The 23,237-nt window shown below is 41.1% G+C and overlaps 1 protein-coding gene across 6 annotated transcripts in view; it reads right to left on the bottom strand.

The window, feature by feature from the left end:
• The window catches only part of Fry (FRY microtubule binding protein), a 348,931-nt gene that overhangs the window by 178,130 nt on the left and 147,564 nt on the right, over positions 1-23,237 (bottom strand). For all 6 annotated transcript variants that reach the window (XM_048341548.1, XM_048341549.1, XM_048341547.1 and 3 more), the window contains exon 3: positions 18,387-18,440. In XM_048341548.1, the coding sequence (XP_048197505.1) occupies positions 18,387-18,440 (54 nt within the window). The remainder of the gene's footprint in view (positions 1-18,386; positions 18,441-23,237) is intronic.

Below are 23,237 nucleotides of genomic sequence, written 5' to 3' on the forward strand. Positions count from 1 at the left end.
AAATATATGCAGAACTAAAAAAATTACCTTCTTCCAAAACAAAACCGCAAAGAACCAATAGCCCCCTCATCAAGTGGGCTAAAGACTTACAAAGAGACTTCTCTGATGAGGAAATGAGAATGGCCAAGAGACATATGAAAAAGTGCTCTACATCACTGGCCATAAAAGAAATGCAAATCAAAACAACATTGAGATTCCATCTCACCCCAGTAAGAACGTCCTATATCAAGAAAACTAACAATAACAATTGTTGGAGGGGATGTGGCCAAAAGGAAACCCTACTTCATTGTTGGTGGGAATGTAAACTGGTTCAGCCACTCTGGCAAGTGGTATGGAGATTCCTCAGAAGGCTAAGCATAGAGCTCCCCTCTGACCCAGCAGCCCCACTTTTGGGTATCTATCCAAAAGACCACAAACAAAATCACAGTAATGCCACCAGCACAACAATGTTGAAAGACTTCTTATTCTAACCTTTTTCTCTTTTTCTCTTGATCAGTTACTAATTACCATGTACAAAAAGTGAACCTCTATCTAGATCTCAATCTGTCTGTAAAATTAACTCAAAATGAGTCATAAATCCACATGGAGAGCAAAAATTAATAAAACTTCAGAAAAAAACAGAAGGGAAAATCTTTGGGAGTTGTTTTTTGTTTGTGTGTTTGTTTTTGTGCCAGTACTTCGGCTTGAACTCAGAGTTTGTACACTGCCCCTTAGCTTATTCACTCAAGGCAGGTGTTCCACCATTTGAGCCACAGTTCTACCTCAGGCTTTTTGCTGATTAACTGCTGAGTTCAAGCCCAGATCCTCAAATCTCAGTTTCCTGAACTAATAGGATTACATGCTTGAAGTTGAATCAGTGATGCCCACCTCTTTGTGAGTCCAGGTTACAGGTATGAGCTGTCCTCCCCCACTCTCTTACATAATTTAATGCATGGAAATCATCACAACTAAAACCTTTTAACCTTAGAATACACTGTCAAGGAAGTGATAAGGCATGTAATAGACTTAAAGGAATTTTTTTTTTATAGTACTGAGCTTTGAACTCAGAGCCTCTTACTGGCTAACCTGGTGGGCTACTGCTCAGACACATCTCAGAATACCTGTCTGACAAAGGTCTTCTGTTCATTACATGTACACCACAGTACATTTTAAATACTTAATTAACAAAGAGTATAAGTAAATGGCAATAACCTGTGCTGATAAACAATGGCAATGTGTTCAAACACTGCTCGAAGAGAAAAACTGGCACTTCATGTTTGGGGGTTAATGTGGAAATATATATTAATAACCCCCCCCCCAAAAAAGCTGGTGGCTCTTGCCTGTAATCCTAGCTACTCAGGAGTCTCAGATCTGTCAACGCCAGCCTGGGCAGAAAATTCCCATAGGATCTTCAATTAACTATCATAAGCAGGCCTGGACCTGGGCACTGATGTCTCATGCCTGTAATTCCAGCTACACATGAGGCTGACATCTGAGGATCACAGTTTGAAGCCAGCCCAGGCAGGAAAGTCTGTGAGACTCTTATCTCCAATTAATGGGCCAAAAAGACAGAAGATGAGCTGTAGTTCAAGTAGAAGAGTACTAGCCTGGAGCACAAAAGTTCAGGGACAGTGCTCAGGACCTGAGTTCAAACCCCAGGCCTGGCACAAAATAAAGCAGGGCTGGTGGCATGCCTCAAAGGGTAAAGTCCCACCTGAGCAAGCAAGCCTAAGCAAGCACAATGTCTTGAGTTCAAGCTCCACTACCAAAACAACACTAAAAACCCCAGAAGCAACCTAAAAGTATATACAAATGCCTTAATACAATGTGGAATTTGACACACAAGATGATTTGTGAAATCATTAAAAATCACATGTCAAAAACATTATGGTCCAAAGCCAGGCAGCAGTGGCTCACACCTATAATCCTAGCTACTCAGGAGGCTGAGATCTGAGGATTACCATTTGAAGCCTGCCCAGGCAGGAAATACACTTGACTCTTATTTCCAATTAACCATAAAAAAAAACTTGAAGTGGAGATATGGCTCAAGTAGTAGATCACTAGCCTTGAGCAAAAGTGCTAAAGGACAGCACCGAGACCCTGAGTTCAAGCTTCAGGATCAGCACAAATAAATGAACAAAAATCCATTTATGACACAAAAATGTTCATGATATAAACACTCTTTATTGCTAGTTGAGAGAAGAAATAAAAGGAAAATCATTGTTAGTCTGATCCCTACTAGGTAGAGGCACTACATAAAAAAATATGCAAATTTCCCAACAACATACAGAGCACACTGAAAGGAGGGAGGGAGGGAGAGAGAGAGAGAGAGATAGATAGATAGATAGAGAGAGAGAGAGAGGTAAATGTTATCTGAGATTTAAAACAGATACCAGAGATTTGAAAGTAGTTAAGGAAAGAATGTATGCAAGCTGAGAGCTGGTGGCTCACACCTATGATCCTAGCCACTCCGAGAACTGAAATCTGAGGACTGGAGTTTTAATCCAGCCCAAGCAAGAAAATTCATGAGACTCATATCTTCAATTAACCACCATAAAGCCAGAAGTGGAGCGGTGGCTCAAGTGGTAAAATGCTAGCCCTAAGCAAAAATAAATAAATAAATAAATAAATAAATAAATAAATAAATAAAGCAAGCAAGCAAGCAAGCTCAGGGACAGGATAGTGCCTAGGTCCTGAAGCCTCAGTACCAGCACCAAAATTATTTTTAAAAATATGCAGAACAGGGGCTGGGGATATGGCCTAGTGGCAAGAGTGCTTGCCTCCTATACATGAGGCCCTGGGTTCAATTCCCTAGCACCACATATACAGAAAATGGCCAGAAGTGGCACTGTGGCTCAAGTGGCAGAGTGCTAGCCTTGAGCAAAAAGAAGCCAGGGACAGTGCTCAGGCCCTGAGTCCAAGCCCCAGGACTGGCCAAAAAAAAAAATATGCAGAACAGAAAAGCTTACAGTAATGAAGGTACAAAATAATTACTTATAGACAATAACCATAGACATTTGGTATGCCAGAAGGGAGGGCAGTAATGCTGAAAGTATGTTCTCTATAACATGGGAGGCTCGTACAGATTTCTGCACAGTGAAACCAGTCCATAAAGAAAGGAATTTGGGAGGGTTGGGCTAGCAGAGATGGGATGGATCTGCTTGAGGTACTGCGAGGTTCCAGGTGTGCGAAGATGTTTGCCAAGTGGAAAAGATAGAAGGAGAAATGGAGACTTGCAGACCTCCTTCTTCAGTTACATCTCCCAGCCCTGGTTAATTTTGGAGACAGAATGTAGCTAGCTATTCTGCTTGGGCTGGCCTCAAAGTGTGATCCTCCAGATCTCAGCCTCCTGAGTAACTAGGAGTATAGGTGTGAACCACTAGTACTTGGCTGGGTTCTATTGCTTGATATCCTATTTTACCCACTTTGTCCTGTATATACATATGTGTGTATACATGTAAAAGTGATCATATATACACTGGAAAGATTGTAGATTATCTTTAACCATGGGTTAATAGTAGAGGTTAAAAATGAATAGTCCATTGCATCCAGGATGCCCTGTGGACATAGTCACCATGAGCTTTTTGTTAGAAATGGAAAACAATGCAAGCGCTTCCCATTGCCCTTCTCCTTCACCCTGCTTATATCCACAGCCACACTGTTCTGTTGTTGTGCTCATGGATGTAGCAGCCTCAGTCAATTTTAGGAAGGTAAGTCATGCTGGAGCTAATTCTGTATACAGTTATTCTAGCACAGGAAAGAATATTTCTCCAAATTACCATCATCTACAATGTTTTTGGGAGGTCCTAGGTTTTGGGAGTGTTTTGTGAGGTCCTAGGTTCAATCCCTAAAACTACAAAACTAAATAAACAAATAGACAAATGAATGTTTTGAGTTTGGACATGGAGATTTGTTTCCAGGAGAAAAAGGAACCCAGAATTTAGAGTCTCTATCTCTAGGTTTGTGGTCTTAATTGTGACATGTGTAATAACGTTTCCAAATGACAACTGGATTCCAACTGTGTGTGTATGTGTGCCAGTACTAGGGCCTAAACTCAGGACTTGGGTGCTATCCCTTAGATTTTCTGCTGCTCAAGGCTGGTGCTCTATCACGTGAGTCACATCTTCACTCCTCACTTTGTACTGGTTGACTGGGGACAAAATTCTCAAGGACTTTTCTTTTCAAGCTGGATTCCAATCCTCAATCCTCAGCTCTCAACCTTTTAAGTAGATTGGATTATGGGCATGAGTCACAAGCACCCAGTTTATATTTGTGTATTTTTTGGATAAATCTGGAGGGTGTAAGGAGACAGGAAGACTAAATTTAACATGGTATTTATTCGAGATAGTACTGCTTAAATAGAAAAAAATAAAATAGCATAGAAAAACTAACAAAATAGATAAAGTACAGGGCTTAGCTATTAAGTGCTTGTACTATTTGTGACATACATTATGGTAACCTAAAACACTAACATCCTTGCAATTCTCTGTATGTTCCAAACTGTGCTAAAACAAGCTTATTTTAAAAGCACCTGTGTGGGTATTATTAAGCTCCATTTTTTTTCCTCTCTCCAGGCCCATGAAGAAGCTAGAAACTTTTGTCTGCTTCCTTACCCTGCAGCTAGTTCAGTTAGGTGTCACCCACATTTGAATGTTCATAGTGTTCAAACCTCACCAAGAAAAAATAAAAACTTGTGTGTGTGTTTATGCATTCAAAAGTCACTGAGAAGCCCCTGTTGGTGCAGATCTACCCCCTATCTTACCCTAGCAAACGCAGGGAGGGGGGGTCATCCCAGAAAGGGTGGGGTTTTCCATCTGGGGCGCTTCCTTCACCGCACTGCCCCAGGGAGACCGCCTTTCAGGAAGGAAGGGTGGAATCTGCACAGACCTGGGCCTCAAAGCTCAGGAAGGGAGGAAGGTCTAGCTGGCTTCATGCTCACCCAACTCCTCACTTACGGGAAGCAGAGCCAATGGTGAGTTGAATTCCAGCTCTGTGCTGGGCCCCGGGCGAGGGCAGGCCCTTGACAAAGATGTACTTGTGCATGGAAATGATCACATTCTTTCTCCATGGAGGTACAAGGCGTTGGGCACAGGAGGACACCCACCAATCATTCAAATATTTCATCCCAGTGTTTTCTTATTGGTTGGGTGGTGGGGAGCAGAGGAGCCTCCTAAATGTCCTTTGTAAATCTCACATTGGCATAGGCTTTTGCTATAGAAATAGGCTATAAGAAATCCTCCCACTCTGTTAGGCTGTATTAAAGAGGTTGCTTTTTCTTTTTGCATAAACATCTCATTCTACTCACTAAATGCAAACACAGAGACTGCACACATACATGTTTGAAGAATTAGTTGAGTCATTTCATAGTTTATAGCAGTTGGGCACACTTGTCACAACTGATGCATTTAATGAATAACTTTAAAGTGATACTTTTTCAAGTTCAGGTGGCCAAGAAACCTTGCAGCCAGGCCACTCATGGTGTAATACCACAAAATACTGATATATTAGAACCCTCGCAAGTATATTTTACTCTTATTCAATTACATATCACAGAACTGTTAGATTATAGTATTTGTGGGTGATAACAGGCACTAAAGACTAAAATGATCCAGGACAAAACTTTAAAAATATAAAAATCTATTATGCTAAATATATCTCTCTTGAAAATTAGGGAATTGTCTTTATTATTAGATTTTTGTTGTTGTTGCCAGTTCTGGGGCCTGAATTCAGGGCCTGGGCACTGTCCCTAAGCCTCTTTTGCTCAAGGCTAGCACTCCACCATTTGAGCCACAGCGCTACTTTTGGCCTTTTCTGTTTATGTGGTACTGAGGAATGGAACCCAAGGCTTCATGCATGCTAGGCAAGCACTCTTATCACTAAGCCACATTCCCAGCCCCAGATGTTTTAAAAAGTATCTTCATTTATTTTACAAGATAAGCAGTGAACTCTGAATAGGCCAGGTGTGGAAATGTATGCCCAAAATGCCATCCCTCAGGCAGGTGTAAGTCCCAGGTCAGCCTTGGCTACCAACCACAACCTCAACTCAAAGACAAAAAGAAATGTCAACTAACACAAGTAAGCATAACTCTAATGCCAGCTTCTTTTTTCTCCTAATAGCTTGCATTTTTCATTTTTTCATGTAAATATATTTTCATTGAATTGTAGCATCCAAATCAATAATGGAACACTACAATTTTATTTTTTTTAAATTTTTATTATCAAACTGATGTACAGAGAGGTTACAATTTCATACGTTAGGCATTGGATACATTTCTTGTACTGTTTGTAACCTTGTTTATCTGCTTCCTTTTCAGAAAAATTATTCCTGCCTACAAATGGTAAAACGTTACCTTAGCTCCATTACAGATTTGTGGATGTAAATTTATCAACCTGCTTTACTTCCTGTTACATCTATTTTTTACTTCCTGTTAATAGATGGCACCATAGCACTAAGAACCTAAGGTATATCACAAAGTATGCAAACTATATAATATTTAGACATTATTTAGAACACTGCACTGCATGGAAATATCAACATGAAATCTCCCCATACCTGTATGCAAATTATCTGGGATTTAGAGATCACCCCAGCAAAGAATAGTGTCAACAGCCACAGCTGCATACTCTCAGATCTCATGGGTGACCACCTGCCCTCCACCTTCCATACTGCTGGAATTTCATGAGGTCCTGGGTTCCTGTTACAGTTCTGTCCCTATTAGATGTCCGAATCTATGTTCTCAGCTGTAAAATTGGACATAAAATACTCATCTTCCTGTGTTATGAGGACAAAATACGATGCTCTGAAAGGTGAGAACATAAAACACCTTCCAAATGTCTGTTTCCTTTATTTATCTCCAAATATTGAGAGTGAAGCTGAAACCAAAGAAAAATGACTTTGATAAGAACAGAGACTGAGTTGCAGATGCTGCTGATTCAATTTTCTCTTCTCTTCTCTCTCTCTCTCTCTCTCTCTCTCTCTCTCTCTCTCTCTCTGTATGGCAGTATTGGGTCTTGAATTCAGAGCTTCACACTCTTGCTTGGCTTTTTCACTCAAGACTGGCACTCTATGACTTGAGCCACAGCTCCATTTCCAGTCTTTCCTGGTTAATTGGAGGTAAGAGTCCCACTGACTTTCCAGCTTGGGCTGGCTTTCAACTGTGATCCTTAGATCTCCTGACAAGCTAGGATTGTGGGTCTGAGCTACCAGCACCAGGCCACTGATCGAATTTTCTTCAGAAGAGATAGAGATGTTGCTTTCTGGGTACATTGGGGTGAGGGTAGAGAGGACCCCATCGTTTCCCCTTCTGGCCTGAACTCTCAGAGCCTCTTCTAGAACTTATGTGGCTTATAGTGTGTCCCACAGTTTTCTAACACCAGCAGAAGCATCTTTCAAAGGTTTATAACATGTCACAGAGGGATACTTACAACATCAACATCAATAGAAGACATGTAGAAAGCCTTTCATCACCCAAATTTGCTTCCAGTTATAACTTACTCATTAAAAAAAAAAAAACAACTTTGGTGGTGGTGATACTGGAGTTTGAACTCAGGACCTTGTACTTGTTAGATAGGTGTCCTACTGCTTGAGCCACACCATTAGCCCTTTTGTGTTAGTTATTTTGGGGGAAAGGGTGTTGTGTGTTTTCCTAGGGCCAACCTCTGGCTTCCATCCTTCTAGCTAGCTCTCCTGCATAGCAGGCATTATAGGCATGAACTATGCCCAGCTTACTGGCTGAGATGTAGTCTCAAGTGCTTTTGGCTTGGGCTAGCTTCAAATCATTATCCTCCTGATCATATCCTTTCAAGTAGCTGGCATTACAGGTATAGTCACCATGTCCCACCTATAGCTCACTCTTTAACAAGTCAATGAAGACAGTAATTAATGACAATCTCAAAACTGAGCACTGTAATGTCTAAGGCACCCACATGTCAGACTTACGGAACCCTAATCAGCTTGAAGGAGTTTCTAGTGAAAAACGGACCCAGTCCTCAGCATGGTGTAAAGATTATGTTTCATTCAGTATAAGGCGGTTCTGCTCGCTCCTTTCTCACCCACCTCCTGGGTACCTGGCTTCCTTCTGGCTGGCTTCTCCATCACAGGTGGCACTTCCTCTGCCAGGGCCCTTCTTGCTCCTGGAGGTCTGAACCTTATCTGAGAGATCAGCAGGGCAAAAGCCAGGAGCGCAGTGGTGGCTGTGTGTGTGTGTGTGTGTGTGTGTGTGTGTGTGTGTGTGCATGTGTGTATGTATTCAGGGTTTTGCACTTGCTAGCTGAGTGCTCTTCTACTTGAGCCATACCGTCAGACCTTTTGGCTCTGTTTATTTTTTTTTAAAAAGTGGCGTAGTTTTTTCCTGGGCTGGGCTGGGCCACAATCCTTTCATTTCTATTATACTTCCTGCCACAGCCAGGATGACAGACACTTAACCACTCAGTCTTTTCTGTTGAAATGAAGTCTTGTAACCTCTTTTTGCCCAGCCTGACTTAGAGCTGCACTGTTCCAGAATTCAGCTTTCTGGGTAGCAGGAATGACGTGTGCACACCACTGCACCCAGCTATAGATGGAGATAGGGATGGTGTCAGGAACTTTTGCCCAGGCCCAAATCTCCATCCTCTGAGAAGTTAGGACTATAGGTGTGCGCACAGACACCCAGCACCAGAGGCCTTTTTGTGCTCGTATTCAAAGCATATGACACTGTTTACTGGGTTCTCCTTGAAAGGCTATCTTCTCCTAGATCTTGTGATATTGACCTGTCACAGGTGGCTTCCAGAACTTTCTCTATATCCCACATGGTTCCTTTGCAACTAACGTAGCACAGTGAGACAGTTCACCAGAATAAGGACCTAGACTCAATCTGATGTTCTGACACAAGTTCCTTTGGAAAGAAATAGTTTACCGCACAAAGAGTAACTATCATGAGACACAAAGAGTAACACATGAGAATATATGAAGACACAAAGCTGGAGTGATACTTTAGAAAAATACCACATGTCCACCACTATTTGTATTATGGAAGGAACACCTTTAATCTGAAAATCCAACATCTGGAATATTCTACAATCTGAAATCGTTTGAAAATTGATGTGACATTTTAAGCAGAAAATCCCACATCATGAAAAATGGTTTAGTGCACAAAATTATTCTAAAATGTTGTACAGCTCCAGGTTATGTTGCTACAGTGACATGAAACACAAATAAATTTCATCTTCAGAAATGGGGCCTTTTCCCAAGATGTTTCACTATGTAAAATATGCAAACTTCCAAGCTGGAAGGTACCAGCAGAACAAAGACTCATCAACAGCCACTAATTTCACTTAAATATTTGCATAGTGATGACTGACATTAACCCTCCCTCCACCAGCTAAGGGTGATTTTAGTGTTGCTCTTCACTGTGTCTGTGTGTCTGCATGCACGTGCACACACACATACATGGGCATGCCGGTACTGGGGCTTGAACTCAAGGCCTAGGCACTATCCCTTAGCTTTTTCAATCAAGGCTGGCACTCTATTGTTTGAGCCACATATACACTTCTGTTTTTTTGGTGGTTGCTTGGAGAGAGGAGTCTCACAGACTTTTCTGCCCTGATAGCTGGCTTCAACAGTGATTCTCAGAGCTGAGCCTCCTGAGTAGCTCGAACTACAGGTGTGAACCACCAGCACTTGGCTTGCTTTTAACTTTTTAAATAGGGATGATTTATCTGACCATCACCCACCCAGCTCCAGCCTCATCCTAAATAGTTATTGCTTCACTGGAGGAGCCAACATCACAGGCCTCAGCCTGACATCTAAAAAGGATACTGATAAGCTCACCATCAGTGGCATACACCTATGACCTACCCAATCATAAGATTGAGATTTGAGGCTGGAAGCATGTAGAAGGGTTTGAGAGACTCCATCATCAATCAGTAAAATGCTGGACTTGGAGGTGTGGCTCAAGTAGCAGAGCCCCAGCTGTGAGCAAGAAAGCCAAGTAAGAACAACAAATGGCCCCAAGTTCAAACCTTAGTATTGGTACCAACAAAATAAATAAATTTGAAAAACTAAAAATTGTCTATAGGAGAGAACAAGGGAAGAGGTGACGTGACCTGACTTATGTAACTGTAACCCCTCTGTATATCACCTTTATAATAACAGTAAAAATTAAAATAAGAAAAAAAGGCTAAGCTTGGCATCGGTAGCTCATGCCTGTACTCTTAGCTACTCAGGAGGCTGAGATAGCTGTCTGAAGCCAGCCCAGGCAGAAAAACCCCTAAGAGACTCTGGCCCCAATTAACCACTCAACAAAACAAACAAATAAACAAAGACTGGAAGTGGTTCTGTGGCTCAAAGTGGTAAAGTGCTAGCTAGCCTTGAGCAAAAGAGCTCATGGACAGTGCCCAGGCCCTGAGTTCAAGCCCCATGACCAACAACGACACCACAAAAGTCTATATAATTTGACCACAGAAGAAGAATGCTGGACAATAAAATGACGAGCTCACTCTGCCTCTCCTTCATAGGACATTGCACTGTGACTCATTCTGGGCTCAGTGATTCTTAATTCAAGCATTGCCAAGCATGATCTTCTCCTCTAAACAAAAATTACCTTGGGGTAATTAACCTAACAACTCTGAAAATGCACTGGGCATGGCAACGAAGAACTACCCCACACCTGGTTTCCCATGAGCTCCTGAATGCCAGCCTCCAGGTTTTTCTTTACCAGCTGCTATACCAGGCCATCTGTGCATCTTCCCCTAGGAATACATGGCCTATTTTTATGATGGCCACCATATCTTTTTTTTCTCTCTTTTTCTCTTTCCCACCCCCCTCTATTTCCTCTTTCTGAGATATGGTCTCTCCGTGTAGTGTAAGTTGGCCTCAAGCTCACCAGCCTCCTGCTTCAGTCTCCTAACTGCTGAAATTACTGGTGGGAATTGGGCTGCAGTCCGCTTGCCTGACTTCGTTATGCCATCCCCCAGCCCCTGCACATGGCTCTCATTACCTTTAACCCCTCTTTGTTCACCTGACCCTAGTTCAGCCTGGCTCATCTTGCTCACCTGCATGCCAGGTGTGGCCACTCCTCAACTGCTTCTTGTCAGATTCCCCTCTTTTCCTTACAACATTAACTGCTGGCTTGCAGAGACTTGAAGATGTACCCCCAGGCTTTCCAGGGAATTCTTTGTGGATTGAGAATTCCTGGAGGACAAGATATGTCCTTATCCCTATCTGTGCCACATGCCCAGATGAGCATGTTCTAGACACTCAATGTTTATAGACTTGAGCAAGCATCACTCCCAATCATGGGTTCAAACTAGTTACTTGTCTTTCCTCTTCTCTGAATCATTACCAATTATTTCTCTATAATTTTATTTGTGCTAGTACTCGAACTTGAACTCAGTGCCTGAGTGGTATCATTCAGATTTTTCTGCTCAGGGCTGGGCTCTACCACTTGTGCCATGGGTCAGCTTCCAGCTTTTGGGTGGTTAATTGAGAGAAGAGTTTTACAGATTCTCGTGCTCAGGCTGGTTGTTAGTCACAATCCTCAGGTGTGAGCCACCAGTACATTGCTTATTCCTATATTATTTAGTTTATATTTGTTCTTCCCTATATGTTTCCCTGCCTTGGTTCCACCAGCTCTTTTAGCCTTCGATGTTAGTCAGTGCCTAGCTCTTTCAATTCCTCCAGCTCAGGGTCTCTCATTGCTCCTCCATGAACACAACACCAAAGTGTTGCTCAGATTGCCTCAGTACTGCTCTGTGTAGGATGAAGTCTTATCCTGCTGGCATTAAGGTTTTCCAGAATGATCCTTTTCTGCCTATGTAGGCTCATGTTTATCCTGATACCTTACACAGTAGGAAAAACTGTTTCAATGGAAACTTTGAACCTCTCCGGTGTATCTGAGTCTTAGGACCTCCCAAAACCTTTGAGCTATTTTAAGAGCGTTCGAATGGTAGATAACTAAAAGCAATGTAAAAGAATCCTTGTCTATACATGGTGACAAAACTGTAATGGAGGTTTACTGACTGCTCACCTCCATGTGGAAAAACCAGCTTTGCTCCTCAGATAGTATTGCTTTCAGTGTTCTAGACACAGAAATGTGTCTTGTTTCTGGATCCCCCCCCCCCCGAATTGGTTCTAATATCCCTTATGAATATTAAGTCAAATAAAGTCTTTAATATACCTTTTTTTCCTGTATGAGTCATGATTCTGCCTGTTTTTAAAGATATAACAATGCAATGCTTTTACTTCAAATAAATTGATCTGATTATCAGTTCCCAAAGATGACTTCTAATATCACTTTTTTGTTGTTTTAGTCACCCAAGAAATTGAGTTTGGGTTTTTTTTTTTTGTTTGTTTTGCCGGTGCCTGGGCTTGAACTCAGGCCCATTCTCACTTGGCTTTTTTTTTTTTTTTTTTTTCAAGATTGGTACGCTACCACTTGAATTATGCTTCAACTTCTGACTTTTTTTTTTGGTGGTTAACTGGAAGTAAGAATCTCAGATTTTTCTGCCCTAACTTGCTTAGAAGTTTAGTCTTTAGGTTTCAGCCTCTTGAGTAGCAAGGATTGCAGGTGTGAGCCACCAGTGCTCAGCTTCTATTTGACTGCTTTTAATAATTTTTTTTCTGGACACCTGGCTCTGAAGTCTCAAAATAGTCACAGTCTGAAGCATTTACATGGACAGATGGGCCCATGTGCTTCAGGATCAGAAGTTTCTGGAATGTTGGGATCTGGGCTTGAAGGGCACCAAGGCTTACAGCTCTTTCTTCTACATAGAGCTTCCTGTGTAAATACACATATGCATTTAAAATTAATAAATGTTTTCTACTTTAAAAAAAACTTAAATTCATTTTGATTGTCAAATCCTGATAGTTAATTTAACTATTTAAAAAGGTGCTGGTTCCTATAATCGTAGCTACTCAGAAGGCTGAAATCTGAGGATTGCAATTGAAAGCCAGCCTGGACAGAAAAGTCCATGAGACTTTTATCTGCAATTAACTAGCAAAAAGCTGGAAGTAGAATCCTTGAGCAAGAAAGCTAAAGGACAGTGCTAGGGCCCTGAGTTCAAGCCGCAATCCCAGCTCTCCCTCCCGCCCCCATCCCTTTTCTCTCTTTCATTATGTCAGTAGGTGTGGATTGCCATTAGATTAAGTGAAGAATTAAACAACTAGTGAAACTGATACTTAAGACTATAACAGAAAAAAATGTAAAAGAAAACATGAAGTTTTAGTCTCTCAATATATACATATACCTAAAGTCAAACTGAAAATCTGGCAAATTTGAGAAATCTAGAGTGAAAAATAGAGGTACATAAGCACAAATTATTTTAGGCTTATTGGAGATTTTGGAGAGATAACTAGCAGTAAAGGGTAGTTACCACCAAATTCTCACTCCTTTTTTTTGCATTGTATATTTCATTTTTATATATTTTTAATTTTTATTGTCAAACTGATGTACAGAGAGGGTACAGTTTCATATAAAGGCTCACTCTTTCCTTCTTTCTTAGTTATAAAATGGTTTTAGATGAACACATAATTGTGGAACATGAATCTTCTAATCTTTCTTACAGCTACTTGTAGCCATGCAATTAAGATCTGGCCGAATGCACAGAAGCAGAAATGGGAGTGCAGAGTTGGGGAGCTCTAAGTTGTTTCTTTTTTTTTTTTTTCCTGTAAGTACTTATCTTTCTTTGCTTCTTGCTGCCTAAAATGGAAATAATGCCTAAACTCCAACAGCTATACCAGTCCTTAGGGGTGTAAGCAATACATGAGAAAAACAAATCCTGGATTGATTTCCTCTAGTTCTTGGAACCCAGGAGAGAAATATACTTCTGTCTTGTTCCAGCTTCTATCATTTTGCCCCTGGCAATCAAATAGAATCATGGTCGATACAGGATCTTAGATCCTTTGCCTGCTGAAAATTCCCCTCTGAATTCTCATCAAAGTCTCTTTTAGAAACAATTCATGGAATAAAAGGAACAGGACTTATTATCAGAGCACAAGGATTCTAGTATTGGCTGTTTCAGGCAACATGTAAGCAGGCAACTACTCTTTAATTTTGCTTTGGTGGAAGTACTAGGACTTGAACTCGGGGCCTTGGCTTTTCACTCAAGGTTGGCACTCTACCACTTGAGTCACACCTCCAGTTCCAGATTTTGCTGGCTAATTGGAAATAAGAGTCTCTCAGAGTTTGTCTGCCCAGGTTGGCTTCAAGTCTCAGTCCTCAGATATCAGCTTCTTGAGTAGCTAGGATTACAGGCATGAGTCACCAGAACCTAGCTTGAGACTCATTTCCATTAAATTGTAACCTTGCACAGAGTGATAATATTGATGGTGATGGTGATGATGATGATGATCTTACTCTTCCTATTGTTGGATTTTGAGACCATGTGAGAAGGAACTTCATTCATAAACTCTAAAGTAATAGTACATGATTTGTTTTTAGCTTCTATTTCTAGCAAGAAGAAAATGAATCATGGGATGGATATGCAAAGGAGTGAACAGGGTCCTGAAGGTTGAGAGAGTATAACTCAATTGTCTCTACCCTGCCATGCATACCAGTGACATTTAAAAGGAAGAAACTGATACAAATATTCTCTCCACAGGAACCATTTGATGCTGTTTGTATATAACTAGCACAGTGAAAGTCGTCAGGTAAGTGCTGTATAAATTCTGACTGTTTTATTATTAGATGAAGCTAATCTCTAGTCATGGAGTTTAACCAATGATGCACCTTTCTGCTGATCCACAAATCTCTATGGGAATCCAGATTCAAATCCTAGGGTTTGAAATCAAGAGGAGGGGAATCATGTAACATGAATGTTTAATTCCCAAAGACTAAGAGACCTTGATACATTCACGTACTTGTCAGTGCAAGCAGGGTTATTAGAATTTGTTGGTGGCAACAGCAGTTAGACTCTGACTTTGTCCACTTTGTGAGGCTAAACCAAAATACCCACTTCTGGGTAACTTACAAAGAATGGAAACTAACTTGCTTAGCAAGTTCAACTTTTAGCTCAGCTAAAAACAAAACAAAAACAAAAAAAACCAAATTAGCCAGGCTTGGAAACACATGCCTGTAATACCAAAACTCCAGAGGCTGAGGTAGGAAGATCTCCAGTTCTAGGCCATCCGGGACTATATGAAACTCTATCTCAAAAAAGAAAAAAAAAAAAAAAACATAAGAAATGTCCTCACTGCTTTATGCATGAAACTGTTACCCCTTTGTACATCACGTTGACAATAAATAAATTAATTAAAAAGAAAGAGAGTAAATTTATTTTTCATAGTTCTAGAGGCCAGGAAGCCAAAGATCAAGCATAGGATGGAACCAGGGTCACTGGATAATTTTTGCTTCCAGGAACATACCTTGAACTCAGTGTTCTAACAAGGTGGGAGGGTAATGGGAGGACAATCTCCCTTGGGTGAGCTGCCTAACACTGGGGCCTGAGCTTGCTCAGCAGCCCTCTTGACCTCATCACCCCTCGAAGGCTCCACTTCTGAGAACCACTGTGCTGGCAGCACCTGCATTTTGGAGAGGACCCATCACAATGTAGCAGGCACTCTGAGAAGTTACTTTGCTGACTTTTTGTTTCGTGGAATCCAAGGGTGGATCCACTTCCATCAAGCACCACTGTGGTTCTCTTTAAAACGAGATAAACTTTTTTTTTTTGACTTGATGTTTGATTTTATTTTTTTGCATCAGTTTTTATTTCTTAAAAAAAAAGTAGCTGGGCTGGGGATATAGCCTAGTGGCAAGGGTGCTTGCCTCCTATACATGAGGCCCTGGGTTCAATTCCCCAGCACCACATATACAGAAAACGGCCAGAAGTGGTGCTGTGGCTCAAGTGGCAGAGTGCTAGCGTTGAGCAAAAAGAAGCCAGGGACAGTGCTCAGGCCCTGAGTCCAAGCCCCAGGACTGGCAAAAAACAAAACAAAACAAAACAAACCAATCCACGTTGAGAGGACTATATCTCCAAGAAAAAAATAGAATTTCCAAGCTAATTAGCCAGCATTCCTTGTAGTTTTTTTTAATTTTGTTTTAAAATTTTTATTATCAAACTGATGTACAGAGAGGTTGCAGTTTCATATGTTAGGCATTGGATACATTTCTTGTACTGTTACCTCGTCCCTCATTCCCCCCTCCCCCCTCCCCTTTTCCTCCCCTCCCCCCCACCCCCGAGTTGTTCAGTTCTAGACGGCTATTGCCCGTGTTTCACATGAGAGCTTAAGGTCAGAGGCCTGGCTTCTGAGGCTCAGGGGTGGTTCTCAGTGACTACTGAGTCACACTTCCAGCATCTTGGAACACACAGACCAGTGCTATACAACAGAGCTTCTCAGGCCTTCATTCTATGGCAGAAAAATGGGGGTTTTATTAAAACATAGATTTGTAGCTCTAGGATAAAGCTAAACATCTGAGTTCTACCAAAGTCCCAGGTATGTTAATCCTGAAGGCCATGGAAAACACTTTGTCCAGAAAGGTGACATCTAGGTAATCAAATGACGTAAGTTAAATAATTCCAAGGTGTTCTCTCTCTCTATTGTTGAAATGGAAAAAAGAAAGCAGAATAAACTTACTTATCTGAAATAACTATTAACTGCATTGTTAACATTCAAAATTAGGTTTTGAGAGAATTAAAAAAATGAGATAAGCTGGAGAAAATGAGACAAAAATTTGGAGGCAAAGGTAGTAACAAAGATTGAAGGACTAAACTATAAAGTGAAAAATTTTATATACAATAAGGGGATGAACCAGGCACCAATGGCTCACGTCTGTAATCCTAACTACACAGGAGGCTGAGCTCTAACGATCCCAGTTTGAGCCCAGCCCCAGGCAGAGAAATCGCCAACTAACCAGAAAAAAATCCAAAAGTGGAGTTATTACTCAAGTGGCAGAGTATCAGCCTTGAGCAAAAATGACAAGTGAGAGTAGAAGGCCTTGAGTTCAAGCCCCAGTATTAGCGCGCGCGCGCGCGCGCGCACACACACACACACACACACACACACGGGATGAAGGATGAATATTAGCACTGTTCTAGATAACAGAGTGAGCCACTATACCTGTCATCATTTCCACAATGCTGACACCAAACATTATAACTGTATTCACTGCGGGTCCCTGACCACGTCAGCAACTACCAGATGACAGCAATACCTAAGCGAGACTAGGGAAGATAGCATGACAGTAGAGAGAAATGCAGACGATTATCCATCTCCCCACATGTTCAAGAAAATAGTGAGTTCTGTCAGTCGCACAGCAAGCCCAGAGCTGTGCTCACAAGGGGTGGGGGTGGGGGGAAAGTGTGCTTGAGCCAGATAGGGTATCCCTTGGGGAAGAGTCCTAACCCAGGAAAACAGAGAGTTCTGTCTCTGCCATGTGAGGTTTCTGGAACCCAAGTTGGGATGTGTGCAGCCAAAGCTATTTCCTCTACATTCCACACTGCAGGCAATTTCAAAGCCCTACAGAAAGTGTACACTCTGTGCGTTCTTCATTAGGCCATAAAACCCCATGGGAGGTCAGGCCGTGCTCCATGCAGCTGTGTTTGCCTGGGATGCTGGCACTATCTGGGGTTGCTGAAGACACCCTATCCTCTTGTCATCTACTGCAGACATTCAGAAAACCACAAGCCCGTCTCCAACATCCTGTTCTTCATCACTCTTCAATGCTCCTCAAGTTCCCTAAGTTCCAAACCGAGGATCACTCAGAGCCCTACCAGTTATGTCTTATGGTTACAAGAGGCTGCTTTCTATTGGTTTTCAAAGACTCTCTTTACATCTATTCTGTCTGAAATTGTTTCACGGATGTATCATCATCTCAAATGGAATCTAAAGTCCTACACTTTTAGAATGAGGGTTGGGCATTTTTCTCTCTCACAGGATTATACATGATCATCACACAGTAACATTGATTCAGAAGAATCTCAAGTTTGTCGATGGAATTTGGGCATAGGGGATTTAGGAGACAATGAATTCAGGGCCTATGCATCTTATTCCCACACACTCCAGTTCTTTCTAATTTAAATTAACAGACAATTACTGCCAGGAGTGCATAGCTTCTACTTGTGATCCTAGCTATTCAGGAGGCTAACATTTGAACATCCCCCTTCAAAACCAGCCAGGACAAGAAAGTCTATGAGATTTGATCTCCAATTAACCACCCAAAAAGCCAGAAGTGGAGCTGTGGCTCAAGTGGTCGAGTGCTAGCCTTGAGCAAAAATATCTTAGGGCTAGTTCCCAGGCCCTGGATTCAAGCCTGAAGACTAGTATGCACACACAAAAGATAACTACTAAATGTTTAGAAATAGAAACTTTAAGTGCTACATGCACAGTTCTATAACAACACACCTGTACCCTCCTGAGTACAAGCATTGAGCTTTGCCTTTTGTACATTTTGAAGTAGAGAAAAATCATATAGCTTAGATAACATAGCACCTACTTGATCAAACTGGGAGTCTTCTCCACGCTGCAGAGACTTTGTCAATGGCTTTTCCTACAAAAGAAAAAGAACATATACAAAAATAATTGTCAAATGCTTTGAAATATAATAAAAGATGTTATAGTGGCTATAGTTTTCTCATTCATTTCTCTCTTTTCAGGATGAGAAACTGCCAATTTTTAGACAGGAAAGAAAGTATCCTTTAGGCAGTATAATCTTAATTTAAAGTGTTTGATCACCAATGTAAAATAAATGAAAGTTTGCACGCCCATGTTTACTGAGACATTAGTCACAATAGTCAAAAGACCAGCCTAAATGTCTATCAGTGGGTGGATGATAGGCAAACACACACACACACACACACACACACACACACACACACACACACACACACCCATCCTGTCATTTGGGACAACCAAAGTTGAAACTGGAGGATACTGTGCTAAGTGACAGCATGTAGGCACAGAAAGACACTCTACAATCTCACTACATGTGAGCAGAAGCATAGATGGAATGGCTTGATGGGAAAGGGAAAGTGGGGAGATATTTGTTAAAGGCCCAGGGTTTCAGTCACAGCGTAAGAATAAGTTCTGAAGTACTGTGGTAACTATAGTTAATAAAAGTGTATTTCAGAGAGGTGGGAAATCCCCAGCTGGAGGGTGAACATACTTTTGAAATCTTTTGGTACATGACAGGATAGATATGTGTGCTTCTTGTTGACTGCCCTTGGCCCTCTGCCTGTATTGACAGTTTTCTATGGTCCTCAAATGATGTCATGAAAGTTTAAATGGTGCTTGGCAGAAGCATCCTACTCCTGGATGGTCTGAATGTATCCTTCAAAATCCCTGTCTTAAGAGTCAGGCACCAGTGGCTCACACCTGTAATTCTAGTTATTCAGGAAGCTGCGATCTAAGGATCGTAGTTCAAAGCCAGACTGGGCAGACAAATCTGAGAAACTCTTATCTCCATTAAACCACCAAAAAACTGGAAGTGGAAGTATGGGTCAAATGGTGGAGCACCAGCCTTGAATGAGAAAATTGAGGGACAGTCCCCAAGGCCTGAGTTCAAGCCCCACAACTAGCATGCACATGCACTCACGCACGTGCGCAAGCACACATATACACAATCTCTATATTGAAACTTAATGTTGCAGATAATGATGTTGAGACCTTTTCAATCAAGATAATTCAATCAGAGGGAAGGATCCTTACAGATGGAGTTAGTGAGAGGAACCTATTTGTCTTTTTCTTCAGCAGCTGCAGCAAGAAGATGTTATGAAAACCCTCACCAAACACCACATGTGCTGCTGCCTGCATCTCAGACTTCCCAACCTCCAGGGGTTGCAGCCATAAATTTCTATTGTTTCTAAATCACCCAATTTATGCTAATTTGTTAGAGCAGCATGGGTGAAATAAGGCATGCTATATTATTAAAAATTGCTAAGAAAGAAAATTTAAGTGGTTTTATTCCCCCCCCCAATAAGTAAGGGGTGATGAATATTAATTAGCTTGATTTCTCATTCCATAAAATACTATTTAATATCTTTCAGTTATTAGAATACATTGTATACATGTGTAAAGAAAGGTGCCAAAATGACATCCTCCCCTGTGTGATTAATGTATGCTAATTAAAAAATTCAAGTACAAAAGAAAAAATACATCTTGTATTTGTTAAATAGAAGAATAATTGTCCCCTTGCTAATAGAAAACAAAAAGCCTGACATTATTGTAATTATTTTAATTCTCAATAGGTAATTTACAGAAAACCTCTTAGATGAAGGTAGAGGTGGATATAGAAATAGCCAAATTAAAATAAGAATAACACCCATAAAAGAACCAACCACTAGGCTTCCCAAATCTTAAAACTACATTTGGGGAGGGGGCTGTACTGGGGCTTGAAATCAAGGCCTGGGAAATGTTCCTGAGCTTTTTCTTAAGGTTAGCACTCTGCCACATGAGCCACAATGCTACTTCTGGCTTAAATGGAGATAAGAGTCTCACAGACTTTCCTGCCATGGCTGGCTTTGAACCTCAACCCTTAGATCTTAGCCTTCTGAATAGCTAGATTCCAAGTATGATCCACCAGTGCCCAGCTAGAAACAACAGTGTATTTTTAATGATAGAAACATAGTGATTAATAATAAGACTATAAATACCACCTGCAGTCAAAATGGATAACACACATATCTGGTCTGAGCAGCTAGCAAAAAATTTCAGAGCTCAACTTCTACGATTTGAAGGTCTCTTCTTCACCTGACATAGCAGATGCTCCACAACGTGCAGCAGCCCTGTTGCCATGGTGATGGTATCCCGAAGGGCTCAGGGCTGGGGACAGCTGCAGCCACACCACTGAAGGATTTTTTTTCCCCAAACTATAAAGCACCCTCCTTCAGTCTCAGTGAAGGGAAAAAAATGGGGTTCCAAAGATTTCCATGACTTGTCATTGTATTTTTTGCTTCAGATCTTATTTGTGCCGGCTTTGACTCAACTTTGGAAACATCTGAGGTGTGAGACTATGAACACACAGTTCTGAACACTAATCTTTCACCTCAAATGACTCAAACATGAGGGGCAGTCAAGAGCTCAGTGCTGGGGATCATCTTCAAGATGTCTTCTAGCTCTACTTATTGCTTGCAGGAATTATGGACTGCAGCTCCATCGATGCCTGCCTCAGTTTGCCCACAAGTAAACATGATCACCATTTTATGACATGGTAAGTGGTGTCTGGCAAAAACTGATAAGTGGTAGTTGAAGAAGGATGTGTACAGAAACAGACATGTTTCCTTTCATTCTTTTACTTAGTAAAATGAGTTCACAAATGCAAAACAACATTTGCTGATTTTTCACCCAAAACAGTGGGGAGAAAAAAAGCTCAAGAGTATGATTAAGAGATCTGAGTGTAACTGCAGAGCTTCTGCAGGGCAAAGGACATAGCTCACAATATAAACAGAAAGCCCACAGATTGGGAGAAGATCTTTACTGGCCATTCAACGAACAAAGGCCTCATATCTAAAATATATGCAGAACTAAAAAAATTACCTTCCTCCAAAACAAAACTGCAAAGAACCAATAGCCCCCTCATCAAGTGGGCTAGAGACTTAAAAAGAGACCTCTCTGATGAGGAAATGAGAATGGCCAAGAGACATATGAAAAAGTGCTCTACATCACTGGCCATAAAAGAAATGCAAATCAAAACAACATTGAGATTCCATCTCACCCCAGTAAGAATGTCCTATATCAAGAAAACTAACAATAACAAATGTTGGAGGGGATGTGGCCAAAAGGAAACCCTACTTCATTGTTGGTGGGAATGTAAACTGGTTCAGCCACTTTGGCAAGTGGTATGGAGATTCCTCAGAAGGCTAAACATAGAATTCCCCTATGACCCAGCAGCCCCACTTTTGGGTATCTATCCCAAAGACCACAAACATAGTCACACTAAAGCCACCAGCACAACAATGTTCATCGCAGCACAATTTGTCATAGCTAGAATCTGGAACCAACCCAGATGCCCCTCCGTAGGCGAATGGATCAGGAAAATGTGGTACGTATACACAATGGAATTTTATGCCTCTATCAGAAAGAATGACATTGCCCCATTTGTAAGGAAATGGAAGGACTTGGAAAAAATTATACTAAGTGAAGTGAGCCAGACCCAAAGAAACATGGACTCTATGGTCTCCCTTATTGGGAATAATTAGCACAGGTTTAGGCAAGTCACAGCAGAGGATCACAGGAGCCCAACAGCTATACCCTTATGAACACATAAGATAATGCTAAGTGAAATGAACTCCATGTTATGGAAACGATTGTTATATCACAGTTGTAACTACTTTAAACATGCCATATGTAACTGTAGCCTCTATTATTGATGATCTTCTTGTATCACCTTCCTGTGGTTGTACCTACACTATCTCTGTATCTTATCTGAGTATACTGGAAACCGGCTATACTGGTATTAGAACTAGGAAATTGGAAGGGAATACCAAAATCGAGAGACACAGGGTAAAAAAAAGACAAACAACTACAAAAGCAATACTTGCAAAACTGTTTGGTGTAAATGAACTGAACAACTCATGGGGGGGGGGAGGGAAAGGGGAAGGAGGGAGGGGGGAATGAGGGACAAGGTAACAAACAGTACAAGAAAAGTATCCAATGCTTAATGTATGAAACTGAAACCTCTCTGTAATTCAGTTTGATAATAAAAAAATATATATATATATTAACAACAACAACAACAACAAAGAGGTCTGAGTGTGTTACTATACTTCTGTAATCCCAGCTACTCAGGAGGTAGAAGTGAGAGGATCAAGGTCCAAGTCCAGCCTGGGCAAAAGTGAGGGACTAACATTTGAAAGGTAACCAGAAGAAAAAGGATCAGGGGTGTGACTCAAGTGGTAGAGCACTTGAGAGTGATCTACAGACTGTCTTGAAGAAGTCACAGGTACCAGCAAGTAAGATGAGGCACAGATTACATATGCATTGTGAAGCCAGACACAAAGCTGTTAAGACTACTTTGGTATGGTTTTTTTTTTTTTAATGAAAGAAAGAAAAAGAAAACTTGGAATAATCTTTTTGCAGCTGGCTCATTTAGGTAGGCTTTATTTCCCTGCCAAATTTAAAAGACCCAAGTACAAATCTATTATTTGAACACTGGAGGGGAAACTTCAATTAAATTCTGCTACAAAGTTAATCTTCATTCTAATTGAAATCAAAAGTGCTTCTTACAAGGTCACTGACATAATTTCTTTTCTCTTCTTTTTCATTTATTTAATCTTTCTTTTCTCTCCTTCTACCTACTCTCTCTCTGTCCCTCCATCCCTCCGTTAGTCCGTCTGTCCATCCATCTATC

The sequence above is a fragment of the Perognathus longimembris genome, chromosome 3 (assembly GCF_023159225.1).
Source record: "Perognathus longimembris pacificus isolate PPM17 chromosome 3, ASM2315922v1, whole genome shotgun sequence".
In the NCBI taxonomy this organism is placed as follows: Eukaryota; Metazoa; Chordata; class Mammalia; order Rodentia; family Heteromyidae; genus Perognathus; species Perognathus longimembris.